Source organism: Odontesthes bonariensis, chromosome 5 (genome assembly GCF_027942865.1).
Source record: "Odontesthes bonariensis isolate fOdoBon6 chromosome 5, fOdoBon6.hap1, whole genome shotgun sequence".
Classification (NCBI taxonomy): domain Eukaryota; kingdom Metazoa; phylum Chordata; class Actinopteri; order Atheriniformes; family Atherinopsidae; genus Odontesthes; species Odontesthes bonariensis.
In genome coordinates this window covers 28796778-28811755 of record NC_134510.1, presented here as the reverse complement: position 1 = coordinate 28811755, position 14978 = coordinate 28796778, and the positions used below count along the sequence as shown (strand labels likewise).

General features: G+C 40.5%; 1 protein-coding gene across 1 annotated transcript; it reads left to right on the top strand.

Annotated features, from left to right (window-relative positions):
• The first annotated feature begins 113 nt into the window (after positions 1-113).
• On the top strand, positions 114-13222 carry mtf1 (metal-regulatory transcription factor 1). Its single transcript, XM_075465996.1, has 11 exons — positions 114-218; positions 1641-2169; positions 4969-5207; positions 6909-7040; positions 7259-7332; positions 8011-8144; positions 8834-8911; positions 9136-9238; positions 9322-9980; positions 10204-10273; positions 10895-13222. The coding sequence occupies exons 2-11, from the start codon at positions 1705-1707 to the stop codon at positions 11389-11391; spliced, it is 2451 nt and encodes an 816-aa protein (XP_075322111.1). The 5' UTR covers positions 114-218; positions 1641-1704; the 3' UTR covers positions 11392-13222.
• The last annotated feature ends 1756 nt before the right edge of the window (positions 13223-14978 follow it).

Sequence of the window (14978 nt, the reverse complement as noted above, 5' to 3'; positions counted from 1 at the left end):
CCAAACAACACTTAATGTGTTTACTTTTCAACCTATTGCGACATATAAGTCTGTGGCTTTATAATGATTTAGTTTAATGTTTTTAAGTGATATTTAATTTCCCATAATTCATCACGGATGGCTATGATCTGTGACGTATGGTATCCCACTGTAGGGAGGAGGTAGGAAGAAAGTGCTTACCATCCTCAACATAGGGATAAGGCTTACATTTATCAAAGGTAAAAATATGTTTAAATGTCATTTGTCAGGCCCGTTAACTTTGGCGTTAACGTGCTATTTTATCATTTGATACCATTAAAACTGTTATCCCTGCTGCTGGGTAGATCTTTGATGTCAACTGTCGACAGTTAACGTTGCTAGCTAGCCCCTTAGCTTAGCTATGAGCTAAGTTGTTACTTAGCAAATCTATGCATGTGTAGAGAAATGTTTGGTAGTTGACATAGCTTTCGTAATTCAATGCTAAGTAGCGTTACCTTAGCTACATTTAACACATTGGTTAAAGACAAAAACGCGACTGGTTTGTTTACTCAACAGTCAAGCTACGAAATACTTTCTTTTTTTTTTAAAAAAAAGCGAAAAAAATTAGCTAACGTTACACATTTCGGAAACTGTGTGATTAAGATGTTTTCTGAAATATCTAACCAGTTATCCACCAGTAGCTACGTACACAGCGTGCTAACAGTGCACGGCTAGCAACCTCTCAGTACTGTGACATTTAGTAAAGGAAACATAAATACGCTGTCATTCAAACGTTAATCATCCTGAATGGACTGCATGCTTTGCAGTGACGACGTGTTTAAGAGACCCCTCCGTGTTTGTAAACCTTATTTTTGTGAAAACGTTAGGTGGGAATGTCGAGTACGGAAAAGTTGATTGTCATTGCCTTAAAAGTTTGGCATCTTTAATATCTCACAGATAACGTTTTGTGAAAGCTAATCTGATGAGTTTTAATTGCTTGGAAACCATAAAGTTTATCAGGTGGATATTTAGTTGTAGTCTCGTTTTCTCACTTGTCAGAAAGTTCTCGATGTGTGGGGTAAGTTTCCCTAAACAGGGCTCATTTGTACTTTAAGCTAGTACTTTTTGAGCAATTTCTTCTCATTGTTGATTATATATACATTTCCAGCGAAGGACAAGTGTGTTGAAGGGGGTAGAGGGATGATTTAACTTTGGGATTTAGGACGTCTGTAGACATATCTCACTTTTGAGGCTTTATGTAGACAGTTTTTGGTAAATATTGATGGCTGTCAGAGAAATTTTGTAGTTGACAGCTGTGCTTTCAAGTAGGTTGTGTGTTAAAACTCATCCCTACTTTCAAACTGAAACTTCAACCAGACAGGAAGTCTTTTCTTAACAATAAATTACTTCTGTGAACGCTTTGGTTTACTATACACCGTAGAATGTCCTCGCCTTTTAAAAAGAGCACACCTGGAGCAATATTCCCGAGAACATGATGAGTTTGGCTGTTTTTGTGTTTGTTTGTTTTATTAGTCTTTTATGTTTGGAGCTGCTTTTTATTTAATTAAACTTTTGGACAGTAGTAACTGCCTTATGACTTCATGTGCCTTCCAAGATAAACTTCCCTTTTCTTGAACTCTTCTCGACAAAAATAACGCCTTTTTTTCCGCTTTTATTTTCAGGTTGTATCATTTAACAGTGTAAGTGAGCAGACCTCCTTGCCAAGGAGAGGAGGCACCTGGGACCATGAGTGAAAATGGCCCTCATACGGAGGCGCCAATGTACTTTGAAGTGGAAGTGGATCCACTGGAACGGGACGACGAAGAAGAAGAAGACGTCAAGATCCGCTTTGAAAAAGACGATGTTCTGATTGCTGAACCTTCATCGTCCTCTGGTCGTGTGTACGACCGCACCACCGTGCTCATTGAGCGGGACCCTATCCGGCTTGATGAAGAGGGCGAAGAGGAAGGTCATTGTGGAGGGGATGAAGATGGAGTCACCTTCCTAACTGAAGGGGAGGGTGATGGAGATGAAGAGGAGGGCTCTCTGACCTTTATGGCTGATGGAATGTCACAAGGTTACGTGCACCACACAATTTCTCCAGATCAGATCCAGTTCACGATAAATCCAGGTTCCACCCCGATGCCACGCAACATAGAGGGAGCTACACTCACCTTGCACTCTGAGTGCCCGGAGACCAAGCAGCGGGAGGTGAGCTTAATTAAGTGCATCTTTTCCAAATGTAAGGTGTACGTTTCCAAATGTAACCTGCTACTGATAAAATGTATAATAAGCCTTTTGAGTTACAAAGGCCTCTGTTGATTGCTGCAAAAGTAGTTTGTGGCTTTGGTTGGCTATTGCTGAAGATATTGCTTTCTCTTGTTTGTTTGTGAGAGCTCCTTCTGTCATTGCAGCGAATTGTTCAGCAAGAGACGAGATGGTTTGAATAAATTGAATAAGATAAGTTTAGATGTCACAAGCACAATGTAACAGTGTTTTCCACAGAATTGGATTCTACTTGTAGCCTGATGATATCCTTTGATCAATATCTCATTTCCTCAGTTAGATATGTACGCAAAATTAATTTACAAAGAATAGGCTGAGCTATAGAAGTGGGATATTCAGTCTGCAGTGGGAACAAAAGCAGGTGTAAAGTCTGGAGATATAGAGGTTCATTCCTATTAAATTAATTCAGTTTTCCTCGAGCCATGAAACAATTTATTTGTATTCATTTATTTGTCAAACAAGACCTGTGCTCTTGAAAGACTGTCAAAACATGCTATGCTGTCTTCTTCTTACAGGAAGATATATTTCAGATATAGATATAGAGGTTTCCCATTGTTTAAAAATGATCCTGGTAGCTGTGGTCTTCCCAACAATAATGACAGAAAAATGCACCTTTTGACTCATTAGGTATTTGGGATCAGTTCCCCAACAGCCATTGTGTCTTTTCACGTGTGACTTTCAGGCTGGGACTGATGCATCTTTCTTGTACATCAGTGGTGTATCTTAAAGTGCAGCGGTAGAATGGGGGCGGATTCAGAGTTGATCTGCTTCTTATGCGCCTCTGAGACAGCAAAAGGGGGCTGCTAACTGAGATGAAATGGGCTGTGTGTGTTAGGGCAAGTGGACATTGCGGAACACACCGCTCTGACCGACAATGCCGTAGTACTTAGCCGATTCTGCGTACACTCCTATATTCAATGCAAGAAAGCTCCTACATGTGACAGATAAATAACTGAAATAAACATAAAGCCACTTAAACACTGGGCCTTTCATCAGTGATATGATCATCGCTTTTCAGCTTTGCAGTCTTGGCCTGCAGCTGGTGACTGTTGTCCTTCTGCTCTGCTGCCTCAGTGAGCTTGGTGCAGCGGCACATGAACCAGTTCTTTACCAGCTGCAGGCTCTGGTTGGGGTGGAACTTCAGCTAGCAGCAGATCTTATGAAGATCAAGACAAGGACTTCTGTCACCAGCTGCAGTCCTTTACAGAAGAGTTGCAGTCAGGGTGAGATGCATTGGCTGAGTGACTGCCATAACAGCAGCAGCCTCCATTATAGTAAACTTAATCAGTCATGGGCTGTCAAGTCTATGCGTCCGTGACCTTATTTGATCGAAATTCATCTATTTTCTTGTTATTGCTCATAATTTTTGACACAACTGCAAAATTAAAATGGGGAAACATTTTTCCTTGTGCTTTGAGTCATACAAACAGCACAGACAACTTTTGCCACATGTCACATCCCCTTTTTAGTGAAAACAAGCTGTTGACATGAGGATTACATGATTTTCTTTGTGAGTTCATGTGCACGTCGGTTTTGTAGTCTATCAGTATCGTCTTTTTGTTGTTGAAGAATTCTAATTTTTCAGCACTTTGTTTTGATAATTTCTACACACAGTAAATTAGTTACAATTGTGACAATAAATTAAACTATTCATTTATTATACTTAACAAACCCCAAAAGGGAATCTACACCCTGGAAAATGAAGAAAATTACAAACTTTTAGAACTTTGTTGAACATAAAGATGCGAGTAAATGTGGGTACCCGGAGCGGTTGGGCATAGAGCACCCAAGAGGAGCTTGAGAACTTCAGCCTCTATTTCAACAGTTGTAAGAGGGAAAAAAACTGGATGATGATCGACACTGTGATATTGATGTAATTGCGTCAAAATGACCATTTAATGCGTCACAGTGGGTTGGATAATTAATACAGTCTAAGCTTTTAGCTTTAGCAGCCCTCCACATTAGCTTTGCATGTATATTTGCTTAACAAATAACTGTTCCCACTTACTAATAATCAGAATGAATGCCTTTAGGCTATCACTGTAGTGTTTGCCAGTAAGAGTGGAAGCTTGAAGAGCTGCTATATTTCAGAAGTAGTGAGACAGTAAGAATGGCGGTCATTAACTTGTCAGGATTTTGACTGATGAATGAACTATTTTAGTAATCTCACCTGTCTTGCTTTCATATAAGTTATGCTGTAGGTTTAACTCATAGATGACCAGGACAGTTAGTTAATGGGGTAATGCCAGCTGAGAACAAAGCCCATCCACAAGCTTCCTCCTGGCTTTGTGTTCAGTACACAGCAGCATCTTTCTAAGAGGACAGTGGGGTGCTTTTATGTATATTGCCCCAGGTTGTTTGTTTGAGAGCTGAGCAGGAAACCGCCACACTGCAGTGGACATTGGTGCTGGGAAACAGAGTTAGATGGGATGTATTGCATAGGAATTTAGTCATCTCTGCTGTACTTTATGCTCAACAGCTTTGTACACTGACGTGTGGCTGAGTCATTGAGTTTCAAGTCCCTCTGAAAGGTCACACTTTCTCTTGATTGTCGCTCATAAAACATGGCTACTTATTCCTGAGCTCAAACACCAAATTGTCTACTTGATGGGTTTTAAAATGTTTAAGACAGTTTTATACATTTGTGATGAAGAGATTTTATGCTCTTCATTAGGAGGCTTTAACTGGAGATAAATTTAGTCTACCATTGTTTTCCACCATCAGGTAAAGCGCTACCAATGCACATTCGAAGGCTGCACAAGAACTTACAGCACGGCAGGAAACCTGCGGACACATCAGAAAACACACCGGGGCGAGTACACATTTGTGTGTAATCAGCAGGGCTGCGGAAAGGCCTTCCTCACTTCTTACAGTCTCAAGATCCATGTCCGAGTTCACACCAAGGAGAAGCCTTTTGAGTGTGACGTGCAAGGCTGTGAAAAGGCCTTCAACACGTTATACAGGTGAGCCCTCACACATCCGCATGGTGTTGAGTGTAGTGTGTCTTCACACTAGTGTGGGAACTATCTGAAAAAGTGCAAATCATTATCATCACAGCAGCTCCTCTTTTCGTTTGTTACACTTGGATTCATGCGGTGTGACCTTAAAGGCTAAAAAAATATCTATATGAAAATAGAGGACTGGATTTTGTCAGGATATATAAAGGTAATTATTTGGCATGTCCTAAAATAAAGGCAGTTTGATGTTCGTTTTAAATAGATTGAGTACAAGAATTCAAATGTATTATTTCCTTATACTTTGCATGCTGTTGCGTTGGCAGTTTTTTTTTGTTTTTTTCTTTGCCACAGTGAATGCTTTACTTGCTCAAAAAGGAGGGCTTATTTAAAAAGGCAACGCAACATGGATTTGACCATTTGTTGTAAGTCATTAACGTACAAAATGAACTATGACTATGATGTACTGTATTTAAAATCAGCAACATGATTATCTTGTTATTTATTTGATAAATAAGAACACTAGAAATTACAATTTTCTGCAAGTGATGGGGCAGTCTTTTTCATTTTGTAAGTATTAACTTTTACAGTGACTGTAACTTTATTGTTTCACTTTGTTGTCATGTCATTTCCTTTTTTGTCTAGTTTTTATTGCCTTTTTTTCTACAAACTTGGTCAAATTACATGGTTAGAAGAACAGTTTAAACTGAACCTCAGCCGGTTGCTCATGCTGTGTGTTCGGGATCTTAACTCCCACATTAGCTAACCTGCCTAATCCAAGTCGCTGGCTGGCAGCAGAAAATGGTGTCATCATCATTATTAATAAGCCACACATAATCAAGGAGGGAATGTTTCATAACACAACTGCTGTAGTATGAATTCTGTTTGATTAAATAATGTTTCGTTAAAACAATTATTGTTCTAATATGAAATGTGTCCAGTTCCATCCAAAATGATAAGGGGAATACTGCATTTTTCAGTTCTGTAAGTAAAACAGTAGAAACGGTCCCTTACAAGGAATTGCATAAAGCAGGAGACACTGTTATCTCAGGGTTTTCTGTGCTGTGTGTTACTTCTTAAACGGCTAGCTTCTCCCTGGTCTCCCTATCTCTCTCTAAATGAAAGATCCCTGAAAGTAGGAGATAAAAAGCATAACATGACACAGCTTAATGGGGTATGGGAACAATGATGAATTACCAGAGCCAATTACCGACAATTTCATTAAGACGATAACAAGTTTGTATTTTGTGTATTTTGACCAAAGGCAGATCATTGTCAGCATGTTAAACATTTAGAATTTGCTGTGATCTAAAGCAGACAACATCAGCGCCTTCCGGCCTGTGTGAGTTCAGCTGCTCTGTCAACATGTCTTGAGCTTGATGAAGCGCTGCCATCAGCATCAACTCCATGTCAGAGACTGTTACTCCAGGCAGCCATCCAGTGCCACACATGGGTGGATTCTGTTTTTAATAGCATTGCTTTGCTGTCTTCTCTCTTAGTGATCACTGACAAAGTGTGGACTTTTCCCAGCTGTTTTCCTTGTCTGCCTCAACATTGTTTGTTGAATATGTACCCAGATGTCCTTTTTAAAATGAGGTGCATCATGAACAGGCATTTTATAAAAGCCACTGTGCTTACTGTGTTTACTGTGTTTTTCCTCTCAAAGCCTCTCATTGTGGTATAATAAAAAACACTCTGCTGTCTCTGCAGACTAAAAGCACACCAGAGACTTCACACAGGCAAGACGTTCAACTGTGAATCGGAGGGATGCACAAAGTACTTTACCACACTCAGCGACCTTAGGAAACATATTCGCACACACACGGGGGAGAAGCCATTTCGGTGAGCATTCCCATTATCAGAACCTTTTTAATCCACTCCTGGCAAAAGTTAAAGGAAGTGCAGTACTAATAAATGCTCAAAGATGTTGGTAATCTTTGTGAATGTTGCCTGTGTGTGTGTGAACAAGTGCTTCTATCAAATGAACAAGTCTGAACAGTGCAACGTGTTCCACTGTGCAGCTGAATGAGAGCAATTCTGCCATTTCGTTTTGCTTTCAGGTGCGATCACGATGGATGTGGGAAGGCTTTTGCAGCAAGTCATCATCTAAAAACACATGTGCGAACCCACACAGGTAGATATTTTCGGTTCGTCTCTTACCTCTACAGATTTGAATGGCCTGACTGGACAGTCCAAGCATTTGGCTGAAATGTTTGTGTGCTTTGTAGGGGGAGCATCTGCTCTTTTGATAGCCAGGCTTGTTCAAGTGGTTCTCTTTATTTCTTTACTTTTTCATGTCAAAATGGAGTCAAGTTTCAGACTTATCAACAATTTTCTTGGACTTAGTCCTGTTCCTGTAAAGGAGAAGTGACCTTTGTCTTTCTACATAAAAACTTTCTTTAGATGAAAACAAAAGTGAAACATTACTAACAGAGATCAAACTGGTCAAATGGACTTTTGTCCAGTTGTCTTAAACCAATACATGATCATTAGATTCACTGGGGGATATTTAAATCAAGCTGTGCTTCTTAGTTTTTATTTTAACATTATTCAGCATCTGTCTTTTAGTTTATATAATAGCGGCATGAAGTCACCCGTGTTGCCTGTTTTTGAGACAGCTTTTTCTTGCATTCCTTTCAAAATACAACAGAAATATTAAACATATCAAAAAAGTTTGATTTGTGATCTTGACTGACTTTTTTTTTATTTAACACAGAGCCTTGAAACTAAAGAAAATTCTAGATTAGTAGTGATTGCTCTTACCTTTTGTTCTCATTTTGTATTGACCTGTATGATTGTTTTTGTTCTGTAGGGGAGAAGCCATTCAACTGTCCCAGTGATGGCTGTGAGAAGACTTTCAGCAGCCAATACAGTTTGAAGAGTCACATCCGGGGCCACGGCAAAGGACAGGCCTTCAGCGTTACCCTCACCCATCCGCATTCTGAAGTGAGTTACAGCACCATCTTAGAACATGGAACTTTACTTCTGACAGCGTTGAACAGTTGTTTGTTCACCACGTAGAACCCCAGAGCACCGTTCACACTGTGTGGATATAGGAAAATATGGTTTTAAATTAAACCTTGATTCTATTTTGAGTCTGATGATAGAAAAATGTTTATGTTATATGTTGTTGTAAGTATATGTTGATTACAAATGTTTAGACTGTTTCAGTAGTTCTTTCCACCAGTATGGATACTTTTATTCCTGCTTTGATCTCTGTGTATACACACACACACACACACACACACACAATGCAGATCCCACAAAGCCCCACCTCGTCCCAGTCATTCATTGTCCTGTAAGTGCAGATTCTCCAAAATAGGTTCTGGTGGATAAAGAAAACAACTGTTGGGCTGTTTGCAAGAATTTTGGATTTTGAAGTAACTTTCTGCCCTCAGCACCACCTGTTTGGACATAAGTACTTGGTGTGTCCAAACATTTGAATGGTACTGGAGGTATTGCATCAAATCTAGAAAATACCATGGAAAAACTACCATGGTAAACTGTTTTTTGAGTGAAACCTTGGTTTTGACATCAACACACAGAACATGTCATATTTTTTTCCAGTTTCACTCAGCTCCTGATTCCATAGTTGTTGAGAGTTTTAATTTGTTCTATTTGTCACTTAATTACAGGATGCAAATCACTCGCTGTGCCTCAGTGACTTGAGCCTCATCTCTACAGACTCGGAGCTACGAGAGAACATCCATAATGTAAGTCTGACCATTGCTTCATTTCTGTTGAACACACATCAGATTGAAGATGTAAAAGAGGTAATATCATAGAGGCAGTTAATTCTACACCTTGGGTCAGTTGTTATTGTATCGCCTCTGTAATGACATTTTAACTGTAAAACAAGAATTCTTGTATAATTCATACTTGATAAGGACGCTTAACACAAATATTCATCTGTTTGTTTATTTTGATTTTATTACAGGCTCAAAATTTGGACCTCAACAACGTGACCCCAGTGAAAATATTTGAACTCTTGTTTCAGAGTCCTGAAAATAGTGTGAGCCAAGATGATGCCAATCCCAGTGGTAAGAGCAAGTCATTTAAAAGCTGTCTGCTTTGATTGTATTGAAGGTTCTTCCCCTGATGGAGCTTTTCTTTTTCTCCTCAGAAAGCCTTGCCGAACACTTCAGCCTAGAGACCTCCACTCAACCAGGAGTGACTGATTCCTCATCCATCATCTCTTTTTCTGTCACTCCTATCTGTTCATCTTCTTGTTCCCACAATACTGTTGTCATGGAGGCTCCCTTGCAGCACACGCAGAGTTCGTCCTGTCAGGCCTCCACCTCCGCCACTATCACAGCTACTATCAGCTCCACACAGCCTCCCCCTTTCATGCACCTTAGTGTGCCACAGCAGATCTCAGATGTGCCTCAGGCTTCTGTCCAAGCATCGAACCATGTCACCCCCCAGCACTATGTGGCACTGCCACCCACATTCCTGCAGTCAGAAAGTGCCACTCCGACCACTCCCCTGCCACCACCCATCTCTGTTCGTCCTTCAGTGGCTCCTTCACTGACCACCGCAGCACCAGGCGCTGCTGCAGTTGTTGCAGCCACCACAACAGATGGTCTAGCAGCTGTGGCTCAACCTGTGCCTTTGGCCACCAACCCTGTCGCCAACACCGGCCCTGCTCTGCCTTCCACCCCTGCCACCATCACCATCGCGTCAACCCCAAATCTGCTTCAGCCCAGCCTGGTTATGTCTGACCAGAACCTCCAGTGGATCCTTAGCAGCGCTGCCAACAGCCAGCAGAACCCCGAGCAAGCAGTGAGTTGTGCTCATGTTTGATTTCTTACATTTTTCTTCAGATTTAAAACCCATTACCAAGAGGATGGCTTTACAAAAATGTGAATTTAAGTTATAGAACTGTCAGCATAGGCTCTTTAATATATTTTTACTTGAATTCTGGTGGAAATTCACCTGACAGAACTCTGTGTCCCCAGCTTTAGATTTAACCTGTTTGAACTTTGATGTTAACGTGTGTTCACAGCCACATCAAGGAGCTCCAAAAGTGGAAAAGGTTTTCTTCACTACAGCCATACCAGTGGGAGGAAATGCTGGTAAGCCCGCATAGTGAATTATTGTGCTTTTTGTATGCTGTGGATAACTGGCAAAAATTGATTTGCTATGCAGGGAGGTACTTGAGGTTTAATAAGTTGTGAATTGATTCTTTGCGCCATTATGCAGAATCAAGTCACTGTGCTTTTATTATTCAAATGCAGTCCCAGGAAGTTTAAAAACATGCACTCCAAGGCATGTCACTGTGTCGGGGCCCCGGTGGAATGGTAAAGGCTAGTTTACAAAATATTTGAGGAAATTAAAAAGAAAATCTGTTTTTTACAGTCTCTGAGCTTCCCCCAGAAATATTGGATACAAACAGTGTTGTAAAATGGAAGTCAAACAATGTTTGTTTTTGCTTTTTCATTCATTGTTGCAAATTAATTATCTAGGAACTGGTTAATCCAGGTTAACAGCCTGCTTTAATAGTGACCAATTTATTATTATTTGGAAAAAAAACAATATCCCTCCATCATGTATATTTTGTTGATAAGTACAAGCCACAGCTTCCTTTTGATATGTGGCTTTGGCTGTTCGCAGTCATAGGTGGATGTCTGCCGACATCTTTTTAAGAAAAAAAACATGTTGACGTCAAAGTCCTTACGTGAAGTTGTCTTTTTCAGGCAACTCGGTTCAACAAATAGGCCTCAGCCTACCAGTCATCATCATCAAACAGGAGGAGTCCTGCCAGTGCCAGTGCGCCTGCAGGGACTCTGCTAAAGACAAAACTGCAAAGAGTGCCTCCTCCACTGTTTCAGCCCCAGCACAGCAGCAACCACCAGAGCCCCCTCCTCCACTCCCTTCTGAGCCTCCACACCATCCACCCACGCCATCATCATTATCATCATCCTCTTCATGCTCCCTTCCCAAGTCTTCCTCCAAGGTGGGTGAGGTGAGGCTGGAGGCCTCCTCTACTACTACTCCTTCTTCTTCTTCCTCCTCCTCCACAGCTCAGACGTTTGTGAGCAGCACTGCCACCAACCCACCCCCACCTGATGGGTTAGCCAGTATGGACGTCTCTGACTTCCTCTCCATGCAGAGCCCCGAGACAGCTGCCAACATTGAGGCTCTGCTGCTGGTCGCCGATGACTTCAACATGGCCACTGATGGCGATCCTTAGAAGAGTTGCCTTCCCAGTCAGGCAACTTGTTTGTCTGTTGCACCCACTCATCTACAAGCATCGATTACACCCACAGCACGAACCACTCTCCAAGGCGATGCCTCTTTTTTCACCCGATATAGTGTCTACATCAAACCCTCTGTTCCTGCAGTGCATCCTTTTCTGTATGCCGCTGTGCTACATGTATATGTACAAACTATGAGTAACTTTTGTTCAGTCTCATTGCAGTAGCTGACATTTTTAGAAACTGGATTAGTTTGCTCATTGAGATTTATCAGCTTAAACGCTCATTTATGCCGAGAAATGGCAGTGGATCCTATGTGGGGAAATGTGATCTGTATATAATAATGCTCCTGATATCCACTCTGAATTTATTGAATGAAACAAGTGTCCAAACACTGATAACATAAGAGTTCATTGGTCCTGTCTTGAAGGTCCCACACCTGAGCAGGAAAACAAAAACTCATCTGTATATCCTCGTACTGTATTACAGGTTCTAACAAACGCTTAAAGCTGGTATGCAAATGACCAGAGTGCACTGTATATTAGAGGAATTTGCTATGATTTTAGTCAAGCATCGCTCCCTGCAGGAATTTAAAGGGGTTGGTAACTCAGCCCCTCATTTAGCTGAGATAGTAGTTTCCTGTCTTTTTTGTTTTCTACTAAGACTAATGTTGATGATTCTTTTCTACTTCTTTTGACATTTATTTTCTAATCGAAAGAGAAGAACCTGTGATCAGTTCTGCCTGTCTCTTTGAACAGCATTAAGTAAATCGACAAATTGCCTATAACTTAAAACTAACTTAAAATTGTACATGTTAATTTATTTAAATGCTCTATTCTTTCAATATATTGGTAATACTAGCTTAAAAAATGATCTATTAATTTATTCCAATCACTTGTATTTTTAAGTTGTTTTTTTTTCCTTTTTGTTACTGAAGTGCTTTCCTTTTACAAATGTAATGTGTATTGCTAAAAGCAAGTTTAGGAGAAGAGGCACCTGTAGCAGACTGCACAGTGAAGCAAATTATCCACCAGGATCTAATTGTTCGTAAGAATGGTTCTCAGTTAAAGAGTTAGCAACTACCGTCAACATCCCATATTTTTTAGGGTTGTGACCCTCTCAGGGATCCATCAACTCATAACTAATCCCAGCTCCTTTCATGTGTTTCTCAGACATGTGTTTTCCTTAGCAGGAGGCCCAGAGTTGCAGTAGCCCTATGTTTTGCTGCACTCTTTCCTGTTTGTCGCACACTATCTTGAAAAGCGGAATCAGACAACTTGTTAGCTGAGGTGCAGCACCACTACAGACTTTTTGTATACAACTGCTGTAAAGTAGCATTTAAAAGACGGTGTCCTGGAGACAGTGTAAATATAGTACATTTTAGTGTAAACATCTTTGAGAAACTTGTAGATTATTCTTGGATTTGTATTTTTGTATAGACTTTTGAATTACTAACTCAGAGTTTGGAGCTTATCCCATATCTTTGCGTTCTCCCTCCATCACGTTTCTGTAGAGGACTTTTGAGTTTTTGCTGTGTTTAGTTGAACAGTTCTGTAAGCAGCTCGGCTTCTGTACAGTCCCCGTTGTAACGAAATATATTTAACACATAGCCTCTTCTCTTGGAGTAGAATTTAACAGTATTTTTTCACATGGGACACAATGCAATGATGATAGAGCAAAGGCATGATCTCCTGTAGATTAGTGTTGAAGCTACTTGGCCTTACAACATTAACTGCTCAGTGAGCCTCTTTGCCTTGACAGTCTCTGCGTCAGACGTCGACACGTCGATACTCATTTTCGCCGACTCGCTGGTGAGCTCCAGCGGCAGATCACGGAGGCAAAAAAAAAAAAGGCTTATGGTTTCCACAAGTTTTCATTTTTTGCCCCAGCTGTAATGTTTATGCAGCATTGCTGGAAACAATCTGCTACTACCAGATGCAGATTATGACTCAATTTTAATTAATGATCAACGAATTAAACAAACTGACGAGCTTATAAATTGGAAAAACTTAAATCTGGATGTTTTTACCCCCCATTATTTGCTTGCAGCTTTCGAAAGCGGGTACCCAAGACAGCACAACTGGGCTGTAGTCGGCCAAACTATTATTTAAAGGTATTTAATTAAAAGGAACTCGTAGTATTGCAAGAGGCTCTACTCGTATGCTTGTAACCATTCCCTACATATGCAGATGAGTGTCTGAATCTAAAATTGGGACATCCCAGAGATCACTGGCGGGAGTAAAGCGCACATCCTTAACATTGTCCTTATACATTTCATCGTCTGCAACTATGCAATTTAAATTCTAGATACCGACTCTTAACGGTTTTATGCCTTTCACCAAGAGACAAAATTTTGCTACAGACGTCAGGTGGCAAAAGCTGAGTTTTCAATGCGACCATTTGAAAACATACCGCTTGGACTTAAAGAACATTACAGTTAAACTGGGGTAGTGCAAATTTTGACTTTGAAGTGCAATCATCAGGTACGGTTTCAATAAACGTTGCACCACGTCTACCCCTGGTTTTGGCTTTGAGGAAAATGCCTAAAAAACAACTTGATTTGTATGACGAATATCTAGAAAATGAATGGTTCTGTTTTAAGAATTGTTTTTAGTCAAATACACCGCTTGTGTTTTCTTTTGTTTTGGACCTTTCCTTAAAACTGGTGTAACTCCATTTGTGTAATCATCTCAGCCTTTCTCTTACTTTTATAGTCGGCTTTTGTCATTGAAAGTCAAACTTATAGCTGCCAACAGTTTAATTAAGCAGAGAAGTGTTTTTTGACCCGTGGCCCAGGTCTCTGTACGATGTCTACCAGTAAAAGGTAACATTGGCAAATCACTGATGGTGATGTTTATTTGGAAGCAGATCATTTGATCAAATGTAGAGCCAGAGATGGAGAAAAAAAAAAATCTATCGGTCCCAGCGTATTTCCTAATGGGCAATATTTGGCAAACATAGGAAACCATATGCTTCCAAAGGACTGTCTGACACCCAAAGAGTGAGGAATTGTAAAGGATTTGTATTTTTAAAAGAATGTATAATGTGAAAAACTTTGCTTATGCTTGTTTCGTATAAAGTGATAACTATAAATTGAGAGCAATATAATACTAATAAAACCTTATCCTTGTCACTGACATGCGTGTTCAGTCAATAATTTACACTTTAAATGATGTCATAAAGTTTATTCCGTTACATATTATAGAAATGTGTGTGTGGTTGGCAGAGGCTCCCCTGTTCATTCCTTTGGAGGCAAGGACACATCCTGAAGAGATTTTCTCTGCAACAAATAAGGATTAACACAGAAACTATTGTAAGTTGTAAGAGGTTGCAGAGAGAAACGCAAAGCACTCACCACTACAACATCACTCAGGTCCTTCAAATCAGTCAAGACTGATGTGCACAGATTGATGCTCCGCGACAGTCTGGCCAGTCTGTCGTCGATGGCCTCCACATTCTGTAAGAGCCAAACGCCTTGGTGAAATTTTAAGGAGGACAAACAGCCTTTTACAATGCTGAACGTCAAGTTGTGTCTGACCTGTTGCAACGACACATCGTCTCCGTCGGTCCGCTGCGTTTCTGC

Excerpts from the sequence above, each read along its gene's own strand:
- mtf1 (XM_075465996.1), top strand. The coding sequence starts at position 1,705 with ATGAGTGAAAATGGCCCTCATACGGAGGCGCCAATGTACTTTGAAGTG. Across the intron at positions 9,981-10,203 it reads AGCAGAACCCCGAGCAAGCA|CCACATCAAGGAGCTCCAAA; the intron begins GTGAGTTGTGCT and ends GTGTGTTCACAG. Across the intron at positions 10,274-10,894 it reads ACCAGTGGGAGGAAATGCTG|GCAACTCGGTTCAACAAATA; the intron begins GTAAGCCCGCAT and ends TGTCTTTTTCAG.